Source organism: Mugil cephalus, chromosome 14 (genome assembly GCF_022458985.1).
Source record: "Mugil cephalus isolate CIBA_MC_2020 chromosome 14, CIBA_Mcephalus_1.1, whole genome shotgun sequence".
In the NCBI taxonomy this organism is placed as follows: Eukaryota; Metazoa; Chordata; class Actinopteri; order Mugiliformes; family Mugilidae; genus Mugil; species Mugil cephalus.
Window position 1 is genome coordinate 11300908 of NC_061783.1, and position 22231 is coordinate 11323138.

At 42.2% G+C, this 22231-nt stretch overlaps 1 protein-coding gene across 6 annotated transcripts in view; it reads left to right on the forward strand.

The window, feature by feature from the left end:
- The window catches only part of elmo1 (engulfment and cell motility 1 (ced-12 homolog, C. elegans)), a 92577-nt gene that overhangs the window by 22570 nt on the left and 47776 nt on the right, over window positions 1-22231 (forward strand). For 2 of the 6 annotated variants that reach the window (XM_047604449.1, XM_047604454.1), the window contains exons 1-7: window positions 1960-2196; window positions 10034-10182; window positions 16634-16674; window positions 16847-16922; window positions 17017-17067; window positions 17193-17362; window positions 20364-20399. In XM_047604449.1, coding sequence (XP_047460405.1) covers window positions 10105-10182; window positions 16634-16674; window positions 16847-16922; window positions 17017-17067; window positions 17193-17362; window positions 20364-20399 — 452 coding nt within the window. In that variant the 5' untranslated portion in view covers window positions 1960-2196; window positions 10034-10104. Of the gene's footprint in view, window positions 1-1959; window positions 2197-10033; window positions 10183-16633; window positions 16675-16846; window positions 16923-17016; window positions 17068-17192; window positions 17363-20363; window positions 20400-22231 lie in introns of those variants that run through there. The other 4 variants (XM_047604450.1, XM_047604451.1, XM_047604452.1 and 1 more) reach the window with 2 other exon arrangements.

Below are 22231 nucleotides of genomic sequence, written 5' to 3' on the forward strand. Positions count from 1 at the left end.
GAGTCTATGTCCACATATATTTTATTCTAAATACTTCCACCAGGATATGATTACATTTCATAACATTGCACTCTTTGGTTTAATTCGTCCACTTATTTGAAGGGCCACTGCATATTAATGATGTTTCTGGAAAGATGCCAGAATGAGCCATATAGTTTGACTGTATGACTTTGCGAAGTTGATTCCTCTGCAGCACGAAACTCAACCGGGCACATTTTGAATTTGAACAGCCACAAGTCTAGCGTCTAGCGTCCTGGTTGGGTCAGCAAGGCCTTAAAAGAGTACGAAGGCCCGGCAGCCAAGAGGGAGTTGAAATAACTTGGACAGATTGTTAAAGCTCTTACGTGGAAGTAGGAAGTAGTCTCAGACTCTGCATGCTTCTCTCCATTTGAATTTCCCTAAGAATATTCTTAGTTTTGAAAGGAAGTAGTCACAAGGGGCATTCTTATCCTCTCAACGTTTTCACTTCCTCAGGGGATGATAGCAGGTCAGTTTGGTTTTGACAAAGTGACTAATAAGTTCACAAATAAATCCCCTTCTTCTTGTATTTTCATAACACAAAACAAAACTTTAATAAGGATATGAGAATTTTTAATACCTTTTTTTTGTTTGTTTTCACTTGTGCCGCTGTGTTGAAATATTTTCCTTCTTGGATACATGCCTTCCCGAGGCTCTGTGGGAGTTGGAGCTAGGACTAAAAGTCCTGTTGCATGTTTGCATTTATGGAGCTAATGCGAACCAAAGTTGACCTCAGCCTGGGTGGAGTAAACATCTGTTTTTGTGTCACTTGCACAGATGGCCTGTTGAGCTCTCGCTCTGAGACGAAGATGTCATTGCGCCGCTTCAATGGTAAATGTTTAATTTGGTGTATTTAGCCTCATCATGAGGGGTCTTTTGTGGCAGCATAAACCGTCTGACTCACTCCGCTGGCGCTTGTTGTAGACTGACTCTGACTCTGTGGTAATTAGGGGGGGAGCTGGAGGTGGAAGTGAGAGTGTGAGCTATGATGGTTGATAATATCTGTCTGCAAAACAATATTGAATGCATCAATGATTCAGCCTTAGTCTCATTTTTTCTTGGTGTATTTTTAGCTGCGCTCGCAGAGTGGCTATGGTCTGTAGGTCAGTCTGACAGTCCAACACATGGTTCCACAATGATGTGGACTAGATTAGGTGAACATGTACAATTTAAATGGCATCCAGTTAAGTCATTTATAGGAATTCATATTTATTGAGAGGTGTTTTAATGCCCTGACACACTCATGTATTTAAGTAGGGAGGATAAAAAATTAAAAACGTCATCCACTTATGATGTAGTGTAGATTGACCTCAATTTAAACAAAAACTGAACCATATTTTGTATTTTACTGTGTTAAAAAACAGAAATATTGTATTGAATTACAAATAAATGAGACACCATACCTAAAATAAAATGGACTAATGGAAGGAGTACCATCATTTGACCCTTAGAAGATGAATCCTGCTGACTTTATTGACCCCTATGGGGCTTTCTTCTACAGTTACATTAGCTTTCATGTCTTTTGTGTCAAATCTCTTGGCAAGTATTGGATGCATTGCCTTGATGTCTGTTTTAAATACTACTTAGTCTCTGATGTTGTCACTTTTCCCAGTACTTTAGTGTTTAAGCACAAAAAATGCAAAAATAAAAGGATTCAAAAGTTTTAGGAATATAGCAGCCGTTCCTCAGGGCTTTTGATGTGTTTATTCATCATATTTTACCCATTAATAAAAGTGGTCCATTGTGATTTAAACGAGAGAAGTTTAATTTGTTTTGCTGGTAGATGATTATTAAGCGAAACCCTGGGGATGATGGTGCATTCTCTGCGTTTCCTTAAATGTCTTCTTGTCTTCGTCTTCTCTTTGTATTTTACCGCTTTTTTTTTTTTTTTCACCGTCAGACCTGTTTCCTGTTTTCTCGATGAACGCCTACTTCCTCCTTCTGTCTCTCTTGGTTGCCCTTGCCTTAGACGAAGCACTGCACAAACCGTTGTGAAGTTTCTGTGTATGGCTTATGATGCTGTAGGCTCCTCAGACCGGCAGGCACGTTGTCAAACTAAAGTTGCTGTGTGGAGATAAGCGGCTTTGTCCATCCCCGAATTTCTGCTGCATGCGCAAGGAGCAGGTTGAGTTGGAAGAGAGCAAGCAAACAGTCAGGGTTGCTTGTCAAGTTTTCCGGGTGAGTCCTCACGTCTTCATGGTGTTTCACTCTTCGCACAGGATGCAGTAGGCCCCAGGGTGTGGCTCTGTGTGATCCCCTGCCTCTTTTCCTCTCCAGTGTGTCACCAGTGGGCACGAAAACATTGTGGTTAGATGTTTGCAGTCTGGAGTGGTAAATGCCTTGGTATGTCCTGTAGATGCCTGTTGTCTGATCCAGTATGAGACTTGAGTGGGATTTCAACATCTAACTGAAAAAAAAATTGCAATGTCAAAGAGCAGGTGATGAGTTTTAAGGCAGTTATGTATTGTGACCTCATGATTTGGCGGAAGGGAAATCCGGTGTCAGTAGTTTATGATTTTGGAAAGAGAAGGCTCCTACTCACACAGCCGATCGGTCTTCTGGATTGAAAAGTTTTTGGCAATAATGAAGATTTACTCACAATACACTTTGTGGATTAGTTGTATGCATTTGGTTACACTTTGTCTTGTATTCTTTTTTTTTTTTCCCTCAGGCAAAGAGGTCTTCTCTTTTTGTCTCCATCTTTAAACGTTCCAGTGTTTTGAATATCTGGGTTTTCAGAATAGCATCCAAACACCTCTAATTGTTTCTGACTCACTTGTTTACCTCAATTTGCTGCCTGGCTCTTCTCGCAGCACACTATTTAGGCTATGCCTCTACCTTGTTCAGCAAAACACTGTAGCTCCTTGCTCACTCCTGTTTCTCCTGTGTTTGCAGATGTATCAAACTAAAGGTGTGTGTGTGTGTGTGTGTGTGTGTGTGTGTGTGTGTGTGTGTGTGTGTGCTCAGTGCAAGTGCAAAAGTCACATTAGCGGGCTAACGCCTCTGCGAGAGGTCGACTGGCTGCTGGGGAGACATGTTACGAGCTGCTGGTACCGATATTTGACAGGATATCCTGGTTTCACTAGTGTTGTGAGAGCTAGGGCGGGTTTGTGACACAAAGAGGCTCACTGAGAAACACCGGGGGGTTATGATGCTTGTCAGTTTAACCTCCAAACATTAAGAGATGCTCAGCAGAATTCATCAAAATCATCTGTTTGCTTGACAGGAAACACGTTTCCCCGACTGTTTCCTTTGTGTCTTTTTACATTCATGCATGTTAAGCCTCTTAGAGCACGACACTTCCTTCTTTGGTCGAATCTTGAAGCCATATTTCTAAACCCTAACCCCAGCCTTTCCCCTTTTTCCGTTTGTCTTCTTCCTTTTATTTGTAGCCGTTTTGTCAGTCCTTTGTCTTAGAGCCAGCCGTTTTTCCTGTGGGCTGGGTGTTGGGCATGTGACTGTTGGGGAGGTATTGGACATAACACAGTAGCGTTTTTAAGATTCTTTCTGACATGTTTTACTCTTGGGACTGTGCTGTGTTTTTGTGTTTCAGAACAGCTGGGATGAATAGCTGAAATATTTAGTTTCTGTGCCAGTGGTGAAAGTACAAATGCAAACAAACGTGATCTAAATATAACTGAATGGACAACATATTTTAAATTCCACTACCATGACTATTTCTATTTTATTTCTGGTTTAAATTATATACTGTTTAAAATCTATTCGTTCAAATGAACACAATTGAAAGGTGGTGGTTGGTACTTATCCAGGTATCTGACAGCTGTGGTGGAGAACCTCTGATCTATGCGAGCTACAGGGTGTGTGTATTTCTAACACGCACACATGAAAGGTGTAACGCGATCATCCTGTGGGTAGCATGTGTTTAGGTGTGTGAAGGTGTCATGCTCAGAGCGGCAATAACTCTTAGTCCTCTGCACCATGTCGGTGGCCTTTTGTTTCAACTCCTGGATAAAAGATGGTCCTTTGTTTTTCTTTTTTTTTTTTTTGTAGAGGCGCACACATTCACAAACTGGCCCCTGCAGCTAGGCGGCCCCTTTGTAGAGGATCAGATGAACAGCTAGAAGGGCTCCTTTTGAAATCCACCCAGCGCATGAGCTCAGCCGCACCAGTACAAAGGCAGAGATATGGATGTCTGCATGCAATTGTTAAGGTTCTAAAGCACTGAGTGTGTCACTCACCCAGACTAAAAATCTGTGAAACTTTATGGTGCATACACACTCCCGGCACACCAGAACCCAAGTAGCCAGATATTAAAGTCTAAACTGACTCATTTGTTGCAGCATAAAACAACTATATTGGTAGCTGAGGGGATTTCTTGCTGCTGCTTTGGGCCAAAATGGGCTAAGGAGGACTTTATCTTCTCCTACATTTAATGCTGAGTTGTTGACAGTAACAGATTTAAGATTTAAGATTTAAGATTTGACTAAACCATAATAAATACTGATTGGAAATGAATTGCTTACTTTAGTTAGCCCGGGTCAGGCTGGATTCAAGCTTATTTGAAATGAGTTTCAAGCTTGGGCTAGCTTTTTAGTCCAGCATTAACAAAAATATATTTTTCTAGGTTTTGCACTTGGGGGCCGTTTATTAATTTTTTGCTCAATGAAATGCACTCTTGCCTTTCGCCCTCGGTTCAAGTGACCTACGCAGGCCATTGGAGCTGACCAGTGGGCGTAGACAGGGGTTTTCGGGAGTGGGTTGGGGGATGTTGCTCGCTGTTCAACCTGGACTTTAATGCAGAATCTACTGACAAAAAACAATAAATGAAACTCCACTCAAAGTTTGAGCCTTTTCATTTTTGATGGCTCACTGATACTTAAACCACACAGTTCAGGGGAGATCGCTGCGTCTGAAATGAGGGAGTTGCGCATCTGCCATTCGGCTCTGACCGTGCCAACTCTAATGTGAATTAAATATCCGACTTCATAATTAAATCACTTCATAGACTGTAGTTTAGGGGGAAAAAAAAGAAAAAGAAAAATGTCTTAACCACAGCTTTTCTGTTCTTAAATATCTGACGTTCATCAGGGTTGAGTGCTGGTTGGCAGCACTGTCGTTGTGTTCAAAAACTGCTGCCTCATGTTCTGCTAAAAGGTCCCAGGAGGAGCTGGCAGGTCTCACTCCATTTGTCTGCGCCATAAGCGGCTCAGATTACAGTCATTCTGCAGCATGATTGGAAGGACGTAACTTCCAGAAGCTTTTAATAAAGAGTTAATTTTGCCTTTGTGCAACCGGTTTCTAATCCTCTTTCTTTGTCACATATGTTCGTCTTTTGCACTCTTATCCCTTGCTGTATTTTCTGCCATTGGCTGTCATAATACAGCCTTTTACCCTTTATTTCAACCTGCTCTAAATGTCACTTCGTGTTTAATGTGTGCCTTGCTTTAATCTTCATTACACCTCGCTTCCTCCCTCCCTCTGTTTGCTCCTGTGTTCCCTTGAATGTCTCACCTTCACCCGCCCCCCCTTCTACAGACGATGTGACCCTCGCATTACACATCATGAATTATTGAGGTGAAACCTTGCACTGCCCAGCAAATCACAGGGCTCCTCTCCCCTCTGTTTCCTCTCGTCTTACCGTCTCCCTCGTCTTTATTGATGGTTTTGTTCCCTAACTTCAACCTCTGGCGGCAGATCAGATCACGAGTTTGAGGGGGTAACATAAGATTTTTTTTTTTTTTTTTTTTTTTTCGCCCACTCTTTTGGAGCTAATCTGGGGGAATTATAACCACTGTAAAACCAGCAGCACATGCCTCTGTGGCTGCAGCAGGTGGGCATCTATTTAAAGATGGATTAATCGCACACATACACATTCATAGCTTGTAATACCTCGCTGGACTGGAGCCCAGTTAGACTAGTGGTTTGATGGTTTTGGCAGCGTGTTATTGCATACAGTGCATTAGTGCAATTAAACCAGCGGAATGATAATGTGTCAAATGAATGGAGGGAAAAAAAGAGACAGTCTGTCTGTTGTGGTTTTGTTTTAATCCTGACTTAGTTTTTTTTTTTTCTGGAAAAATGATTTGCTCTGAGGAGACAGAAACTTGGCTGGCAGTAGAGGGGAGGTCGATGAAAGCATCAAACGTCGGATGTGGTGGACAAAAGCTAATGAATAGAGGAAACAGGAGAGCAGTCAAGCAAGTTCAGATTCTAAATGTTTTTTTTTTGTTGTTTCTTTCTGTGTCCCGTTAGCCTGTTTAACCCTCTGGCACGGAGAGAAATAAACACACTCACTCAAACTCGATTAAACCGGGTTGCGGCAAATCACCTGCTCTGACATGATGAGCTCTAACAGCAGCTAGCTCGATAACAAGGCTCCGTTTACAGGTGAAGAGGCTGCGATGAGAAGCCAGACTGACAGATTGGGAATTGATACACAGACCCCCAGGCTGTAGTAAATACTCAGGATGACATGAGTGTTCTCTATAGACACGAGAATATATGGAGGCAGACGTACACACACACACACACACACACACCAGAGAAAATTCTGGTTTGAAAATCTTGTTGCTACAAAGTTGTTCCTGGTAGTGATGTGTGTGTGTGTGTGTGTGTGTGTGTGTGTGTGTGTGTCGAATGCGGGAAAAACATGTTGATCAATTGGAGCACTTGGTCATGGTGAGCTAGGGTGTCGAACCGCTGTGTCTCTCAATTACATTTAAGCCTGTTTTCAAGGGAAGTGCTGTCAGCAGCGAGATAGGTGTGTGCCCTGGTGTGTGTGAGCGTCTGTGTCTTTCCAATCAATAAGCCCCGTGGCCGTCCATCTTTGAGTCATCCCAAGTTCTCGGAAGATGATGGCAAACTGCTGGGAACACACACATAGAAACGCACACACACAAGCGCGCACGCTCTCCGACTTTACAGGTAAATGAAAGCCTTAGTTTGACTTCATGAACAAACATCTCAGTCTTTGTTTAAGCGTCCTTAAACAAAGAACTTTTTTCATTTTAGTTTTGGGCATGTGTTTTCAGAGCAGTGCTGAAATGCCGGCGCAAACTGAAGGAGGAGCTGGGGTTGAGCGAGGGGTTCATCTGCCTGACATGATTCTAGTGCTTTGAATGTTTCAATTTGAGTGATTCCTTGAAGCCAGCACCCTCAGCCATCTGTGGTATTGTACTCCTAGGCACTCCTACGCTGGCTTCACTTTTTCAGACCCCAGCTGCTGCACCCAGCAGTCTCAATTTCATGGTGGCGCTAGATGAAAAGTCACAGACTCATTCATCCTCTTTAGTTCATAAATGTCTGTACAGAAATATATGATAATCCATCCAGTGGCAACCCGAACAGTATTAAAACTGCCGGAGCCACAGTGCTGTAGTACGTCTAAAAACCCTGCCAGGCCGCCTCAAGGGTGGACGATCTCGAGCCTTCATCCATTGTCTCTCTGTGTCTGAGTAGGATGATCCTCTGTCTTTAGATGACTAACATGCTGTTGTCTGTAGAATACAACTGTGTGAATCACACATTCTGTGCGTACGTACATGACTGTAAACGTCCTTGTGAGACGTCTTCTTTTTGATACGGAACAAAAAGGGCGCTGATCTTCTTCTAAACGACGTTTGTTTCGACCACGAGCCTACCATGTGTGACGTGACGTGCACAGAATCGTTGCGTGCCCAGATGTTCGTATTTGTCTATCTCAGTGTTTTTGTCGCCTCATTTCTCATCTCATTCGCCACCTCTTTTTTTTTTTTTTTTTTCTCCAAGAACGCGGGCCTCAAACGATATTTTCTCTCTCGGTGCGAGTTTCAGCGAGGGCCGAGGCGCAGTCACAGAGGCCAGAGTGTCTCACTAAGCATTTAACCACTCTAATCATCAATGGACGTATTCGTCATTCCTATTACAACGGTGAAATTCAAACCAAATGCGGAGTGACTCATTTTTTTTGTGAAGTTGTGACAAACGTGACTTGAGTACGGCACGCAATTTAAAAAGGAAGGATCCATCCACATTTGGAGCTATTGATGCAGCAGCTGCCATGGCAACGGGCCCTTGAATAGAGGCTATGTGGATTATTATGGGGTGACTCACATGCAACAGCAGACCAGCCTCATTACATATACAATCTTTACATTAACACACGCCCATCTTCACTGTACAAAGTCTGTGAATTGTTGGTCAGTGTTTGTGTGCGCACACATTTCATTACTCACTATTCTGCCTACGCACATGCTTTATATATATATTCTGCTTAACATTGTTCACCTAGGAATTAGTCCGATCTGGTCTTAATGCATTATGGATTGAGATGAAATATGTAAACAGGCTTCTCCTCCAGGAGCTAAGATGATCCATGCTTTCGAGGCAAGCTGAGGTGGTAAATTATTGATGGTCTCCTCGGTTGGTTTCGGGGGTATTTGGGATATGCTTTTCCACTTGATAACCGTGTACTAGCAGATTTCTTTAGACCCCCTGCAAGCGCACACAAGTGGCTTTACCTAGCCTCCCCCTCTGTTTAGGATTGACTGTGATTTGGCTGTTTTTCCACCATAGGACATCTAACTGGCTTATCTTAGAAAGCCACAGGATTTCAGGTCAGCCTGGCCACCTGCTCCTCTCTCAGATAGTGTGCTTCTTCAAGAGTCTTGTGCACAGGGACAGAAGCCAGGGAGGAGCCGCCCAGGATTGCAGGCTCAAAAAATGTTCCAGTGTAATTGGCCGAAAGAGTGAACGCTGTGTGCTTGCTTATTTCGGTGTGAAGCAGGGTGCACATGGTTGCGATTACAGACACAAGGTCAATTTGCGGATTTCGGTTCAGGTACACAATACTTTTGCTTTCCGATGTTTGTTAATACTTAACTTCTTTTCCGCACTAGAAAGTGAATGTCATACAAATACTCTTGTCCCACTTTTTCGCTTCTTTTCACTTCTGCTTTTACCATTTTTTTGTTCCTTTTGCATCTTTCATTCCTCTATAATCGATCTGTTTATAGCCTCACATCTCCTTTTTAATTTAACAGACTCTCTAGCAGGACTGAAAAGAAGAATCCAGCTGAAATTCTTCAGTTTGTATTTACTCTACGTCGATCAGGCATAACATTATGACCACCTTCTTAATATTGTGTAGGTGTCGCTTGTTCCTCCAAAACAGTTGTGTCTCAATGGAGAACGGACGTGGGCCTTCTGAAGGCAACACAATGTTGTTAATGGGCGACTTTGTGTCCTGTTGATTGAGGGGAGGTGCTTCTCCGCCTCTCTCAGAAAACACATTAGTCATTTATTTACTGAAACTACCCCCCACCAACCCATCCCCACCCACCCCACTTGACCTTTACTTGTCGCACGAGAGTTAAGTTAGTGTAATTAGACAGTGGATGAACCTCTCTCGTGTTGCTGTTCCGTCCTACATACCTACTAATGTGGCTAAAGTATTGCAACACCACTGCTGCTTAGTCTCATGCACATTTATTACTGTGCAAAAAAAATGTGCTTTCCAGCTAAACCCTATCCCTGCTTGTCAGAAAGAGATGCTTCTGAATTAAAAAAAAAAAATCTGTTTGTCTGCCTCCATTTGCATAAATGCTCTGTATTTAAATATGATTCTCAGCGCCAGTATCTGCAGGAATTTGCATGAAGGGCTTAGATTTGTTTTAACAGAGGAGCATGTTCTAGCTGTGTGGTAATGAGCGGCAGGTATTGCATCAGTGGTTTTGTAACCAGAGCTGTTGATAGACCCTCGCGTTTTGTATCTGGGTGACCTGACCTCAGAAACTTTATATTTGGCTACAATGGGCCAGCGTGTTTGCACAAACTCAGTCGGTCAATTGACCAATTTCCTCTAACACTTAAAATTATTATTCAAATTAATTATCGCTGTCAGTAGCTTCCTGAGTGCTGCATTGTAGATATTTCTTGTGTTCTTGTGGTCAACGCTGCCCTTGTTCACCGTTTCCCCTCAACCTGCACCCTTCTTTGAATTTCATGTCAAATAAGTAGGTTTTCGCCTTGACTAATGTGTCCCGTTTTCTCTCTTTTCTCCACTCGTGTCCTGCAGGTTTGGATGAGCCTTCTTCAACAGTAGTGACTGAGGTGTGAGACTCCACACCCCCCTCCCCCCCGGCAGCCATGCCGCCGCCGGCAGACATCGTCAAGGTGGCCATTGAGTGGCCAGGGGCATTCCCCAAGCTTATGGAGATAGACCAGGTAGGTGTCTGCACAAAAAATAACATTCAAGAAAACAAAATCTGACAAATCACTACGAAGGGCTCTTTTTTTTTTACACATTTTACCACGACAAACACGGCGCATATTTTGGCTGGGAGCAGTTTTTCATCTATTTGCTGTGTATATAGCAGTGTAGCTGAAATGTTTGGGAGTTTCAGTGTCCGGAGGGGCTGAGCGGATGTCATCAGGGTATGATGCAGCCTTTACGCTGTACATGACAATTATACGAATTAGCCTGGAGGAAGTGGCATTAACTAAGGATGTTTAACAGCTGACACAGACGCAGCCTTGACACGGCTTTAAAGGCATTTTACTGAGATGACAGCTGAGAAATATTCTGTTAATTGGATGTGTCATGTCTAATCAAAAATAACCGAGTTGCTTAGGTCACGGCAAGGGCAGAAACATCCATCAGATCAGTGCACATGTTGGGTTTTGATTGCGAGTTCGTGTTGGATGTACAAAACATACAATCATTTGTCCTGGCATTGACCGTGGCTCGCTAATGCGCTGTTATTATGTCAACTGAAGATAAGTAGCATTAATACTTTTGCTCCTGTTTAAAGAGCTCTCCACAAACGAGTCCAGAAAAAAAACATTGCACTACCCGCTGAGTGCACTTGTATTTTTGTAGTTTGCGGTGTCACACTGATATTTTAACACATCGGTGAGTTTGTTTTGCTAATTTCTAGTATATGGAGCAGGTAGTGCATACAAAACAAGCATCAAAATTAAGGAGGTTGCTCTTAGTGTTAAAAGGGCACCCATACATATTTAATCAACAGGTTATTACTATAAATTCGATAAAATGGTATCAAACCCCTTTAGTGCAGCTCTACTAATTGCACACTTACAGAATAGTGGTGCAATTTTATGATGAAACCAGGGTGCATTTCTATGCAAATTGTCATAATGGGGTCCATAGATAAAGGCCGTGCTGTAAGTCAGCAGAGTATCTGACAAACACAGAACGACATACTAATCAAACAATTACCCAACCCTTGACTACCTCGTGCGTGTGGGGAGGAGGGGAGCAGGGGAGAGGGGGGGTGGTCGTGTTTACTGTTGTGTTGTTTGATTGCACATACAGTGTGTAAAATGGCCTGTTGGCTGTGTGTGTGACTCAGATGGGCTAATGACTGTACAAGCTATGAGTCACCGTGGCAACTGGAGCCATGATTGCCCTTGTCAATGGATGAAACCCCTGAATGAAGCATTGTGCTGTGGAGAACATATGCTTCTGGCTATGCCGCAAGGTGCTCCCGGCACTCAAGTGTAGATTTAGAGATGTAGTTTTCGTATTTAATGACCCCTTATCTGCAGCGCGCTTTCAGTGTGAATTGTAAATTGCGTTTAGCTTCACTTTAGTCTGTCTTTACTTCATGCCCCCACTTCTCCTCTCCCCCCCTCCTCCGCTTCTCTGTAATTCTCTTATCTCTCGCTGTCATCCTCCTCTTGTTCCACGTATCTGTTGCCTCCTCCTCCTTGTCCTTCTTTCCTTTCGCTCTCGTTGGTTCCCCCTCTCCCTTCTCCTCCCTGCGTTTTGTTTTAAGTGTAAAACTTGTGTTCTGCATCGTCCTCCCTTGTCCTCCATCGCCGTCCCCCCACCTCTTCCTCCTCCCTCTGCATCTCCTCTGTACAATAGACCCTGCAGCGGCATATGGCCGTCTGACTCATGCGACGGGGAGTGGGCTTTGGCTGTTCGAGCTGTCTTGAGACGCAGTAAAAAAGAGTGTGCGCAAACTTGTGTATTTCTTTGTTTGTTTACGTGGGTGCAACTCTGCATAAGCGAAATGTGTGTGGGCGTGTTTGTGTGGCAACATGCATATTTGTGACTGTTCACGTGTGTGTGCTCATCTGTTGACAGCTATGCGCGTGTGTGCCTGAATGTGTGTAGCGTGTTTCGTGTGCATTTTTGATATCGGTCTCCGTTTGCCCCTCTGCGGTGTGACTTTGAGTGTGCGCTCAGGGTGCATCTGCCTCAGTGTGTGTGCGTGCGCATAAATCGCGCCGTGATTTCTTCATGCGTCTCAGAGAGCCTTTGAGGCACTCGCTGAAAGTCCGACATTTGTGTGGGAATGTTGGGGAATTGGTGCAAGTGCAGGCAATCTAAAGTGTTTTTATTGTCAGAAATGCTGAAGAGAAACAAAAGGATGAGGTGGTGACATTTCGGGTGGGATGGCGGATGATGGAACTGTTTGCAGATAGGAAAGGAGCAAGAATTGTGTCTTCAAACAAGGGACTGGAAATGAGTCTGTTGGCTTGTTGTCAGGCAGCAGTGGTGCGTTGTCGTATTCTTTTAGTGACTTTAAGTATCTAATGTGAAGGTTTGTAGATAATACTGATGAGTAAATTCTGTTAGTTTTGTGATGAAATGAGTCCAGGCACTGATCAAGGCCAGTCATTTTATCCTGGTGTGTTTTGTCATTGTTTTGTATTGCTAGTTGTAGTTGATCATATTGTGTATGTATAATGAAAATGCTGCTGATTTGATGGAGTCAGCTACTCTTCCACTACACAGATGGGACACTCTCCTACACTCAACCCTGCTGTATCTGTACCATACAAACATTTTTTTTTCACATTATAACCTACATGTTATGACTCCGAAACAGTTCTCAAAAATAACAAATAACGCTGCTGTGCTAGTTAAAGGTAAATCACAGTCCTGCTCTCTGTCTTCCTGCAACAACCCACACCCCTTAAGATTCCAGAGAATGGCTTTTCCTGTTAAACACATGCCTGTCTCTACAGTGATCCTATCATAACATTATAACACACTTACAGCACAATCTGAGCCTGTCGGTGGCAGGACAAGCGCCCCATTTGATTACATCGCAGTCATTCTGTAGTTGCAGATTACAGCGTTCTTGCTCAGTATTGGACCAACTACTGGTCCAATAGATAACAGGTGCAGCAGCATTTCATATAATACATCTTTCATGATATTATAGATTGCAGCTCTTCACCTGTGCACGAGGTGAATACTACTCATGTCGAGTTTGAGATTTGCACTGCACTCCTCACTGGGCTAGAGCAAGTCAGAGGAGGTAATGGTTGGTGTGGAGTAAAGGATAATGACGAGTAAGGAGAAGATGTGTGGGAGATCAGACGGGGAGATAAAATAGGGGAAAAGCACATGTGGTAAACAAGGTTGTCTAACTCATGGGTGATTAAAAGATATGAAATAAATCAGATGTAACAAATTAAAAACAAGAGAGGGAGGCCACCAGGAACATAGACCATAGACGTTTGAGATATATGGGGACTTTAAGTTGTGAGCTGCATCCGGTGCTTGGCAATGTGCTATTACCTTTAGTAAAATATTCACAGACTTTTTTTTAACGTCCCCAAAAAATGAAATGTCAAACTTGAAAATATTTTAATTAGAAAAGGGACTGCTGAAAAACAAACAGAAGCGCTTTCGTCTTTTATAAGATGTTTCTAAATCTAATGATTGATTGAGCACTTTAAAAGCTTTCTCATTTTCACAGTAGGAATGCAAAATATGAGTAGCTAGTAGGGCTTGTGTCGACTAGTCGATTAACCGACTTCACTGCTGTGCCATGACACTTTAAGCAGGAAGTCGAGGAGTTACTGATCTCGTGACAGCAACAACATTGACGCCTCTTAGTAGACAGGTGAGGTGCCCATTGGGTTGTTGCAGCAAACTAGCAGAAGTGTGTAGGAACACTTTGCTAGAGATGAAGGCCATTCTACCGTGAAAAATGCAATGCAAAATATGTAAGTCAGTCCTGAAATACAACAAATATAGTAATGTAATGCACACCCATCTGAAAAGGCATCTGCTAGCAGCTACCAGTGGAACGATACAAATCCTCTCTGCAGCAGTCAGTTAACAACTTCACCTGCAGTAACGGAGAGAAGGAGGCTGCACATCAACAATTTACCAGTGAATTTCATTGTCAAAGTTATAACACCTTCAGCTGCTGTACACGGAAAAGGCTTCAGAGAAATATTGCATTTTTTTTTTATCCCGGCTACATGCTATATTATCCTATCTTACAACAAGATGTGAGTACTGTTAAATGCTATTGAGAATGCCGACGATATGGTCTGAACATATCTGCAGCGCATGGTTTTGATGGACACGTGTGTTTATTTTAAGTTCTGCTGTCGTCTATTTGTTGACATTATTGCTGTGGTGTTGCTGCGGTTTTTGTCCTTGATGTCAGTGAATGCACCATGAGAAAGACAGAAGTTATTGTAGAGCGTTTGAGGGAGTTTGCCTAGCAAGAGCCACATATTAATATCACATTGACAATGTTCATAGTATTGGCGTGGACTACGGCCAACAGTACGTTCAACCTAATTTTTTTTTTTTTTTTTTTTAAAGTCGTTCAACTCCTTATAGGTAGTCATTTAATACCTAGATTATGAATCTAAATTAAAATATTAATACTCACTGGCACAGCTCACACACACTCTCACAGATTTCTCGCTTCATTCCCCTCATACTGTGTATTTTGTCTGCTCTTAATTTTCTTTTTTCTTTCTTCAAATAGTCATATTCTGTTCTCACTATCTTCATCCACTCTCCCCAATCCCTGTGTTCCCGTTAATCTTATTTGGTTTGCCAGTTTTCCACTTTCTTTATTCCTCCGCTGTACTCCCTTTTGTTCTCCCTTACAGCCCACCTCTTTTCTTCTGATACCTCTCTGCCTTTCTTTCCTTGTCATGTTCCCCACCATTCTGCCACCATTATCTCCTGCCTTCTTCATCACAACTCTCCCTGTCAATCCGCAGAACAGCAGCAATACAGTGATACAGTATTGTTCAGTTCAGCGCACGGAAAAAATCCTTCTGTGTTCATGTTAGTGCACAAACTTGTTTGATTTTGTGTAGATGCTGGTATTTTTATAAAGATTATACTTGATGCAGGAGGATTAATTAGAGGATTAGAGACTCAAACTCATTCTTTTGACTAAAACCTAACCGGGGAAGGAGCTGCAAAGAACTTTTATGTGAACAAAAGTACCTTGCCGTATGAAAGCATTTGAAGGGGTTCCCCAGTGACTGACTTTACTGACGAAAATAATGAGCCATCAAAGGTCAGACTTCAGGGCATGCACCAAAAATGCTGCATCCTACTTACCCACAAAGCAGCTGAAAGCCACATTTCATTTGATACAGTTAGGTGGATTTGTGTTTGGACACTGGCCATTTATTAACCATAGCTTTTTACCAAAACATACTGAGGTTACAACTATCGAATGAATGTGGGCTTAAAATGCAGACTTTCAGGTTTTATTTGCTCACATCCAAAGTTGAGGAAGATTACAATAATGACAATAATGCATTGGTTTTATATTGCACTTTTCCATTTTAGATGCTCAAAGCGCTTACAATTGGATGCATTATTCATTCACGCATATAGTCACATCCCGGTGGTGGTAAACTACCTCAGTAGTCACAGTCGCACAGACTGACTGGGAACGTGGCTGCCACTCCATGCCTACGGCCTTTCGGTTATTGGGCGACCACAGCACCTCCTGAGCTACTGCTGCCCATAAAGATGTCGCAATAACAACCATTGTTAAGCCCATTATATAACTGATTTGATAATCGGAATTGATAAACAGCTTAAGTACCACACAATCCACACAATGAGGTAACTGTATCCTAAGTCAGGTTTATTAATGAATCTCAATACTTTTTGACTAACAGTCAATATTTTTCTGTATCATGTCATGTCAGTATTTAAATTTAATGAATCGGATACTTTTCTCACTGAGGCATTGAGGAGTTACCATGTCTTGCATACTTTTATTTGTCATATACTCAGGTACCATCCAATAGTCCTCATTCTTCATTACTTTTATTTGTTTTGTATGTTTATAATATTGAAGGGAGGGGCCTCTCACCCTCATTGCTATGGGGTGGGAGGGCCTGGGCTGGTCTAGATGTGTGGTACATGTCGTAAATAACATGATCAATGTTATTTACTTCTCCTGTCAATGGTTTTAATGTTGTGGGTGATCAGTGTATGTATATGTACATGCCACACATGCCATTCACTGCCTGTAACATTATAATAATACAATCCATCATTGTTATAATGCACTATTACTGTCCTGTTAATCACTCTTAATGAATACTACCAATAACCCTATCCATAAAAAAGATGATGCTTTATTCTTTAAATGTGTAAACGCAGTGCTTGAGTAAATGTATTTTCCACCATGGTAGAGGCAGAACTCTCTTGTGCTGATGTTACAGTAACATAGAGTAACAATGAATGAAATACAACGGACCAAACATGATCCCACATCAGTAGTTGGATAAATACAAGATCCTGAACAGCATCTCATTTTGCCAGTACTTCAATACAAAATAACTGTGGCCAATTCTGAGTTGAGTGAGTTGAGTGTGGACTGTGAGTTAAGTGTAGTTTTGCCTTTATCCACAGAAAAAGCCTCTTTCGGCCATCATTAAAGAAGTGTGTGAGGGGTAAGTCTGCATTTCCTTCTTTAGATGTGTTCACAAATTTATTCGTTTGGATTTAAAAGTGATTCTCCATGGGCTGCTTGCTTTTTATTAGCTTTATTTTGTACATTTAAGATGTTCTGCACTCTTAATACTAGTTATGCAATGTGTTTTCCCTCCATTCATTGCCTTTTAGGTGGTCCTTGGGGAGCCATGAAAACTTTGCTCTGCAGATTGCTGACCCGACAAATTCAATCTACATCACAGAAAAGGTTTGGATACGTCTTTTTAAGCTGCAGCCGGCAGGCTCTGGAGTAAAAATATGTCTGAAGTGTACATTAACGTCCTCTCTATCGTCCTCCACAGAACCGCAATGACGTAAAGAACGGCTCAATCCTGCGCTTGACCACCTCTCCTGTAAGTTTCACGTCTTTGCAGCGCAGGAGAAGCAAACACCTGTGAATCCACAATCTGATACATGTTTTATTTGTATTATATTTTTTTTGTGTGTGTGTCCTTCACCCTCCCCTTTTCCCCTGCAGTACCAGACTGCAGTCCAGCTTCATGAGCGGATCCAGTCATCTAGCATGGATGCAAAGCTGGAGGCTCTGAAGGATCTGGCCAATGCATCCAGAGACATCACCTTTGCACAGGAGTTCATCAACCTGGACGGCATCTCCCTGCTCACCCAGATGGTGGAGAGTGGAACTGAGTAAGTCTGTCGGCTGTTTTGGATTTTCTCCTTTGTTGCTGTGTTATCCTCCTCTGTTTGTTTTATAAATGAATAAGGGAAGAACACTTCCCTTGTTCAACTTGCTCAATAAACTCATTATAAAGGTACAAGAGGAAGCATCTAAGAGTAGGATGACTGGAAAATCTTATTCTGTCTTTAGATCTTTAGTTATTTATTTCTATTGGGTTCTTCTTTTTCACTTCCAATAGGTAGAAAATAACAACATTTAAAGGTGTCATCCCAGTGCTTTAGTGCTGCAAAGACTTGTGAGAGAAATGCCCAGCGGCTCCTGTTCGTTTTGTTGACCATAATAGTTACATTACACACACCTGAGAAGAAAGGTCTTCACCGGCTTTTGACCAGTCAGCATATCCAAAAACCTACCGGTGTGTCTTTGTGTGCCTTTGGGGGCCTGGAGACTATCTGGACTGAAGGTTAAAACGAGAACTTTTTTTTAGCTGAGGTGAAATTTCTCAGCCACGATACCAAGGGAGGAGTATTGTGTGTGTGTGTGTGTGTGTGTGTGTGTGTGTGTGTGTGTGTGTGTGTGTGTGTGCGTGCCAGTGACATACTGTGTGAGTGTTAAGAGCCGGCCAGATTTAAAATTACAGGACAAGTACGTTCGCACACGAACCCACACACATCCAAGCAGACATATGGTGCAGACTGGCAGCACTAGCAGCGGCAGCAGCAGCAGCCGTGCGGGACGTGCTCGTTTTCTGCTTCATGCAATTCTCATTATCCAACTCTCTTTCCCACTGAGAGAAAAGATAAGTTGTAGAATTGTTTGCTTGAATAGGACGTGTGCAGTATAGACACACTCACGGTGCAAATGTATATTCCCAAAATCTCAAATGCACCTTTTAATATAGCACTCTGAAAACCCGAATTCTTTCTACACAAGAACAGCGCACTCCTTCATAAACCTGCAGTGAACTCGAAGCATTTCAAACTCTACCTTGCACTCAATTCTCAAATCCCACAAAAACATATTTGGCCTCAGCAGTATTTACAGTACACAAAGGTTCAAATGCTGGTCAGATATTTAATGTCTTCTTCTCAGCAAAAACCACTTCATGATCTCACAATTTTGCTTATTTCACTGCGCCAACGCCTTAGACATTGCACTCACTTCTACTGTTTGACAGGAAATCATTGAAGCCTCTTCTCCTTTTTGAATATAATATTAAGTTTGACCCTGTTTGATCTCGCTGCGAGGAGCTATCAAGGCAGCACTAGTGTTGGCTCCACTCCTGCTCCTGGCTCTTTGATTAAATATGTTTTTATGTAAATTGCCATTGCATCAGTTATTCAACAGTGAAGTGTTTGAGAGTGGTGTGTGTGTGTGTGTGTGTGTGTGTGTGTGTGTGTGTGTGTGTGTGTGTGTGTGTGTGTGTGTGTGTGTCAGAGCGAAAGAGAGCTGGACAAGTGGTTGGGTTGCATTTACATCTCAACAGAAGGAGATTATGAAACGGAGCCACGCAGATAGGTATTGGTGTCTGACACGCACGCGCTCATTAGTGTCCCAGCCAAGCAACTTAGTGAAGTGTAATTATTCTAGAGTATCAGTGCTTGAGACTCTCAAGGGCAGAGCGGTGCTGTGATCTAATGCCTCCGCCAAAGATGCTGCGCTGTATTCATGTGGAAATCAGTTGGCCTGCTGCTGCTTTTGTCCAAATGAATGCCACCACAGTTGAAGGCATTTAGCGCCCTCTACTGAGGAAACCAAGGAACGACTGATTCCTTATGCACTTGGATGTTGTGACTGATGAGAGTGTGCAGTGCAACTTCAATCAGTTTATCCATGACGTATTGTTTTAGAGGCCATAGCGGTTTTAAATAAAGCTTTAAAGACTCAGCTCTCCTAATTACATGTATTTTCACACTGAATGGTAATCTGGCCAAAAATAATTAATATGGTCTTATTTGGCCAGGTTATAAGGTTGATCAAAAAAGCAGAAAAATGAATAAATAGCCTCCTTGTTATTTATTATTTTCTCCTGCGTAGAGGTGGGAAAAAGTATCGATATGGCAATGTATCGCGATACTTTTTCTTCTGATACAATATCGATTTTGAATCTCTTAATATCAATAATAAAAGAGGAGAGAAAAAGTCATATTTTGGGCCAATCGTGAACAACTTCCACACCGCTACTACCGTTTTTTCTGGAAATGGATCATTTGAATTAACATTGTTTTTTGACTCATTTTGTCGAATGAATTATCACTGTCATCTGATGAATGTATATGCAGTATGTACTTTAAGCTTCATTTACAATTTCTCAGTGAACTATGTGGAATATATTGCAAAATCATAATGTTGCAATAATGTATCGTATCGTGTCTCAAGTATTGTGATATGTATCGTATTGTGAAGTCCTTGCCAATACCCACCCTTACTCCTGTGGCAGTTTTTAACTTCCCAGCACTGTAAACTGTTTTCCATGAAATTATTTTAACCGAAAAAAATCTACTCTCCTGAAAACTGTCAAGGTCTGAGGACACTAAGGGATGCGGATCTTGAAACGATCAGTATGCGCAGATGTCAGCATTTTTCTTGTTTTTTTTACCTGTCTTTGTGTGTAACTGCTAGACTAAGTGCAGACTTGGTTTCACTGTCGTCTTTACTCAAGCTTGCTCTGTGCACATCAGCAAACTTCTTTTTCAACTGCCTCTGCTTGGCCATGCTTTCAGCGTCTGAGAAGGATCACTGGTCAGAGACGTCTACTTTGAGTCAGCGTATGGAGGGGTTACGTTGAACGTTGACTTTCATTTTCCTTTTACTTGTTTTTCAGTTTGTACTATAATTAATCACTTTTACTATGAGTAAGAGACTGGATCTCTCTAGAACCTGATCAGGGTTTTCTGCAGTTTAAAATGTGTGATGTTTGTTGTTTCCTGTTCTGTTCTATTCTGGAGACTTGAAGGTTTTGTTGTTTGTTTCCCACCTGTGACACCAAAGTTTCTCAAATCTTTGCAGGCGCTATCAGAAACTACAGAAGATTATGAAGCCCTGGTAAGCCCCTCCCCTTTCCCCCTCGACTGGGTAAAGTCATCGGCTCTGTGCTCTTCCTAACCTGCTGGCTGAGTCTGCATGATAAAGACTCTAGCCCCAGTGCCTTATGGGAATATATACGTATCTGCATATAACACCATCTTGAAATTAGTTTTGCACTTTAATTTCTTGCATGTGGTTTTGGGCAACAGAATCAAACAACTTCCTAATTCTTCACCACAGCCTAAAAGAAGGCCAAGATTTAGTTCTCAGTACGCTTCAGGAAATGTGTTAAAACTAATGAACTGCTGCTTTTGCAGTTAAAGTCAGAGCTTACCTCCTCACTAAATCTTGGTTGTCTTTACAGAAAGGTGCTCAGGGTGAGGGGATTGTCTGAGGCTCACTACGAGTCACTTATTCAGCTTTATTTGACATTCTTAGCCTGTAGCTTCTATCACCACAGGGTCATTTCCATCCATCCGTCCACAAGGGCTTTCGATCCTTAAATAATCCACCCTCTAATTTCATTTCTCTGTAGCTCTGTAGTTATCTAGAGCCTTCTAAATGCCCAGTACCATGTGCAAAAGCCTCTTTGTTCTTTAGCTGTGGGTTTCTGATTGTTCATGTGACTGTCAACTAATCACCTACCATTCAGCAGTACTGACCCATGACGCTCTCTGTTGATCCCTTTGTAATATTCATGTCTTTTCGTTTTGGTTTTATTTGCTGGTTTGATGGTGAACTGTAATGGTCAAAATCATTAGGATTTTCAGCTGTAGACAGAGTTTAATTAAGCAGATATTTTTCCCCCCAAAAGATTTTTAAGATACAAAATTTTCACTTTACACTCAGTTGTCAGTTCCTTAGGTACAGGGGATGCAAGGGAATGCATTCTAATGTAACCCTCTCGCTTTAAGACCCCTCCGTAACTGTACGATGATTTTGAGGAGGATATAGTTTGTGGTGCTGTTAAACTGGATTGAGTAAAACACTAAAGTGCTTGTGTCATTTAACCAAGTCCACGGACTGAACCGGGGTAATCTAAATGATAGAAACATAGCAGCTCTTTCAAAATGCTGAATACCATAACCTTCATGGAGATTTAGTGCAGGACGTTATATTAGAATGCACTTGTTTTTATTAATGTACCTAATGAACTATCTACTGACACCCTAGTGTATTTTATTGTACTTGACGATGGCACCATAGGTTTGCAATTCGTTTTCATGCCACTGCAACCTTAAAACTTAATTAGTAATTAATCATTTCTGATTAAAAGATGTTCTGCAATGCCATTTATAAACAGCAGAGGCCAGTATTACAAAATCTATTTGTTAGACCATTAAACATCTGAAGTTTTGTAAGTTGCAGAAGTAACTACTTAGATGAGAGCAGCAAATGCTTCCATGTTTGATTTTGGTTCCTGGATTCCTCATTAACTTCTCCCAGCAGTAATATGGTTTGGCAGCTGTTTAACGTGTTCCTCGCTTTGGCCTCCTGTGACTCTTGCAGAGTGATTTATTTCTCCTGGTATTTGTGTGACTGCATGACTTCACTCTTAAGCGTAGCTCTCTGGTCCTGATTGAACGCCGCCCTGTGCTGCCCGGCTCCTGCTGACCCTCTGATGGCTCCTGCCATGTCTTGAAGGCCAGCCTGTCTGCACTGCATCTCAGACCTCTCTCCCATTTCTTCCCCTGTCCCTCTGTCTCTCTGCAGCAAGCCTGGCTGCTGAATTGAACTTATGTTCATCTGCCCCCTCTCCTTACCGCCACCTCTTTCTCTGTCTCTGCTGACCGCTCATTCCTCGTTATGTTCCAAGCCATCTGGGCTTTGCGGCTGTACACTGCTCCAAG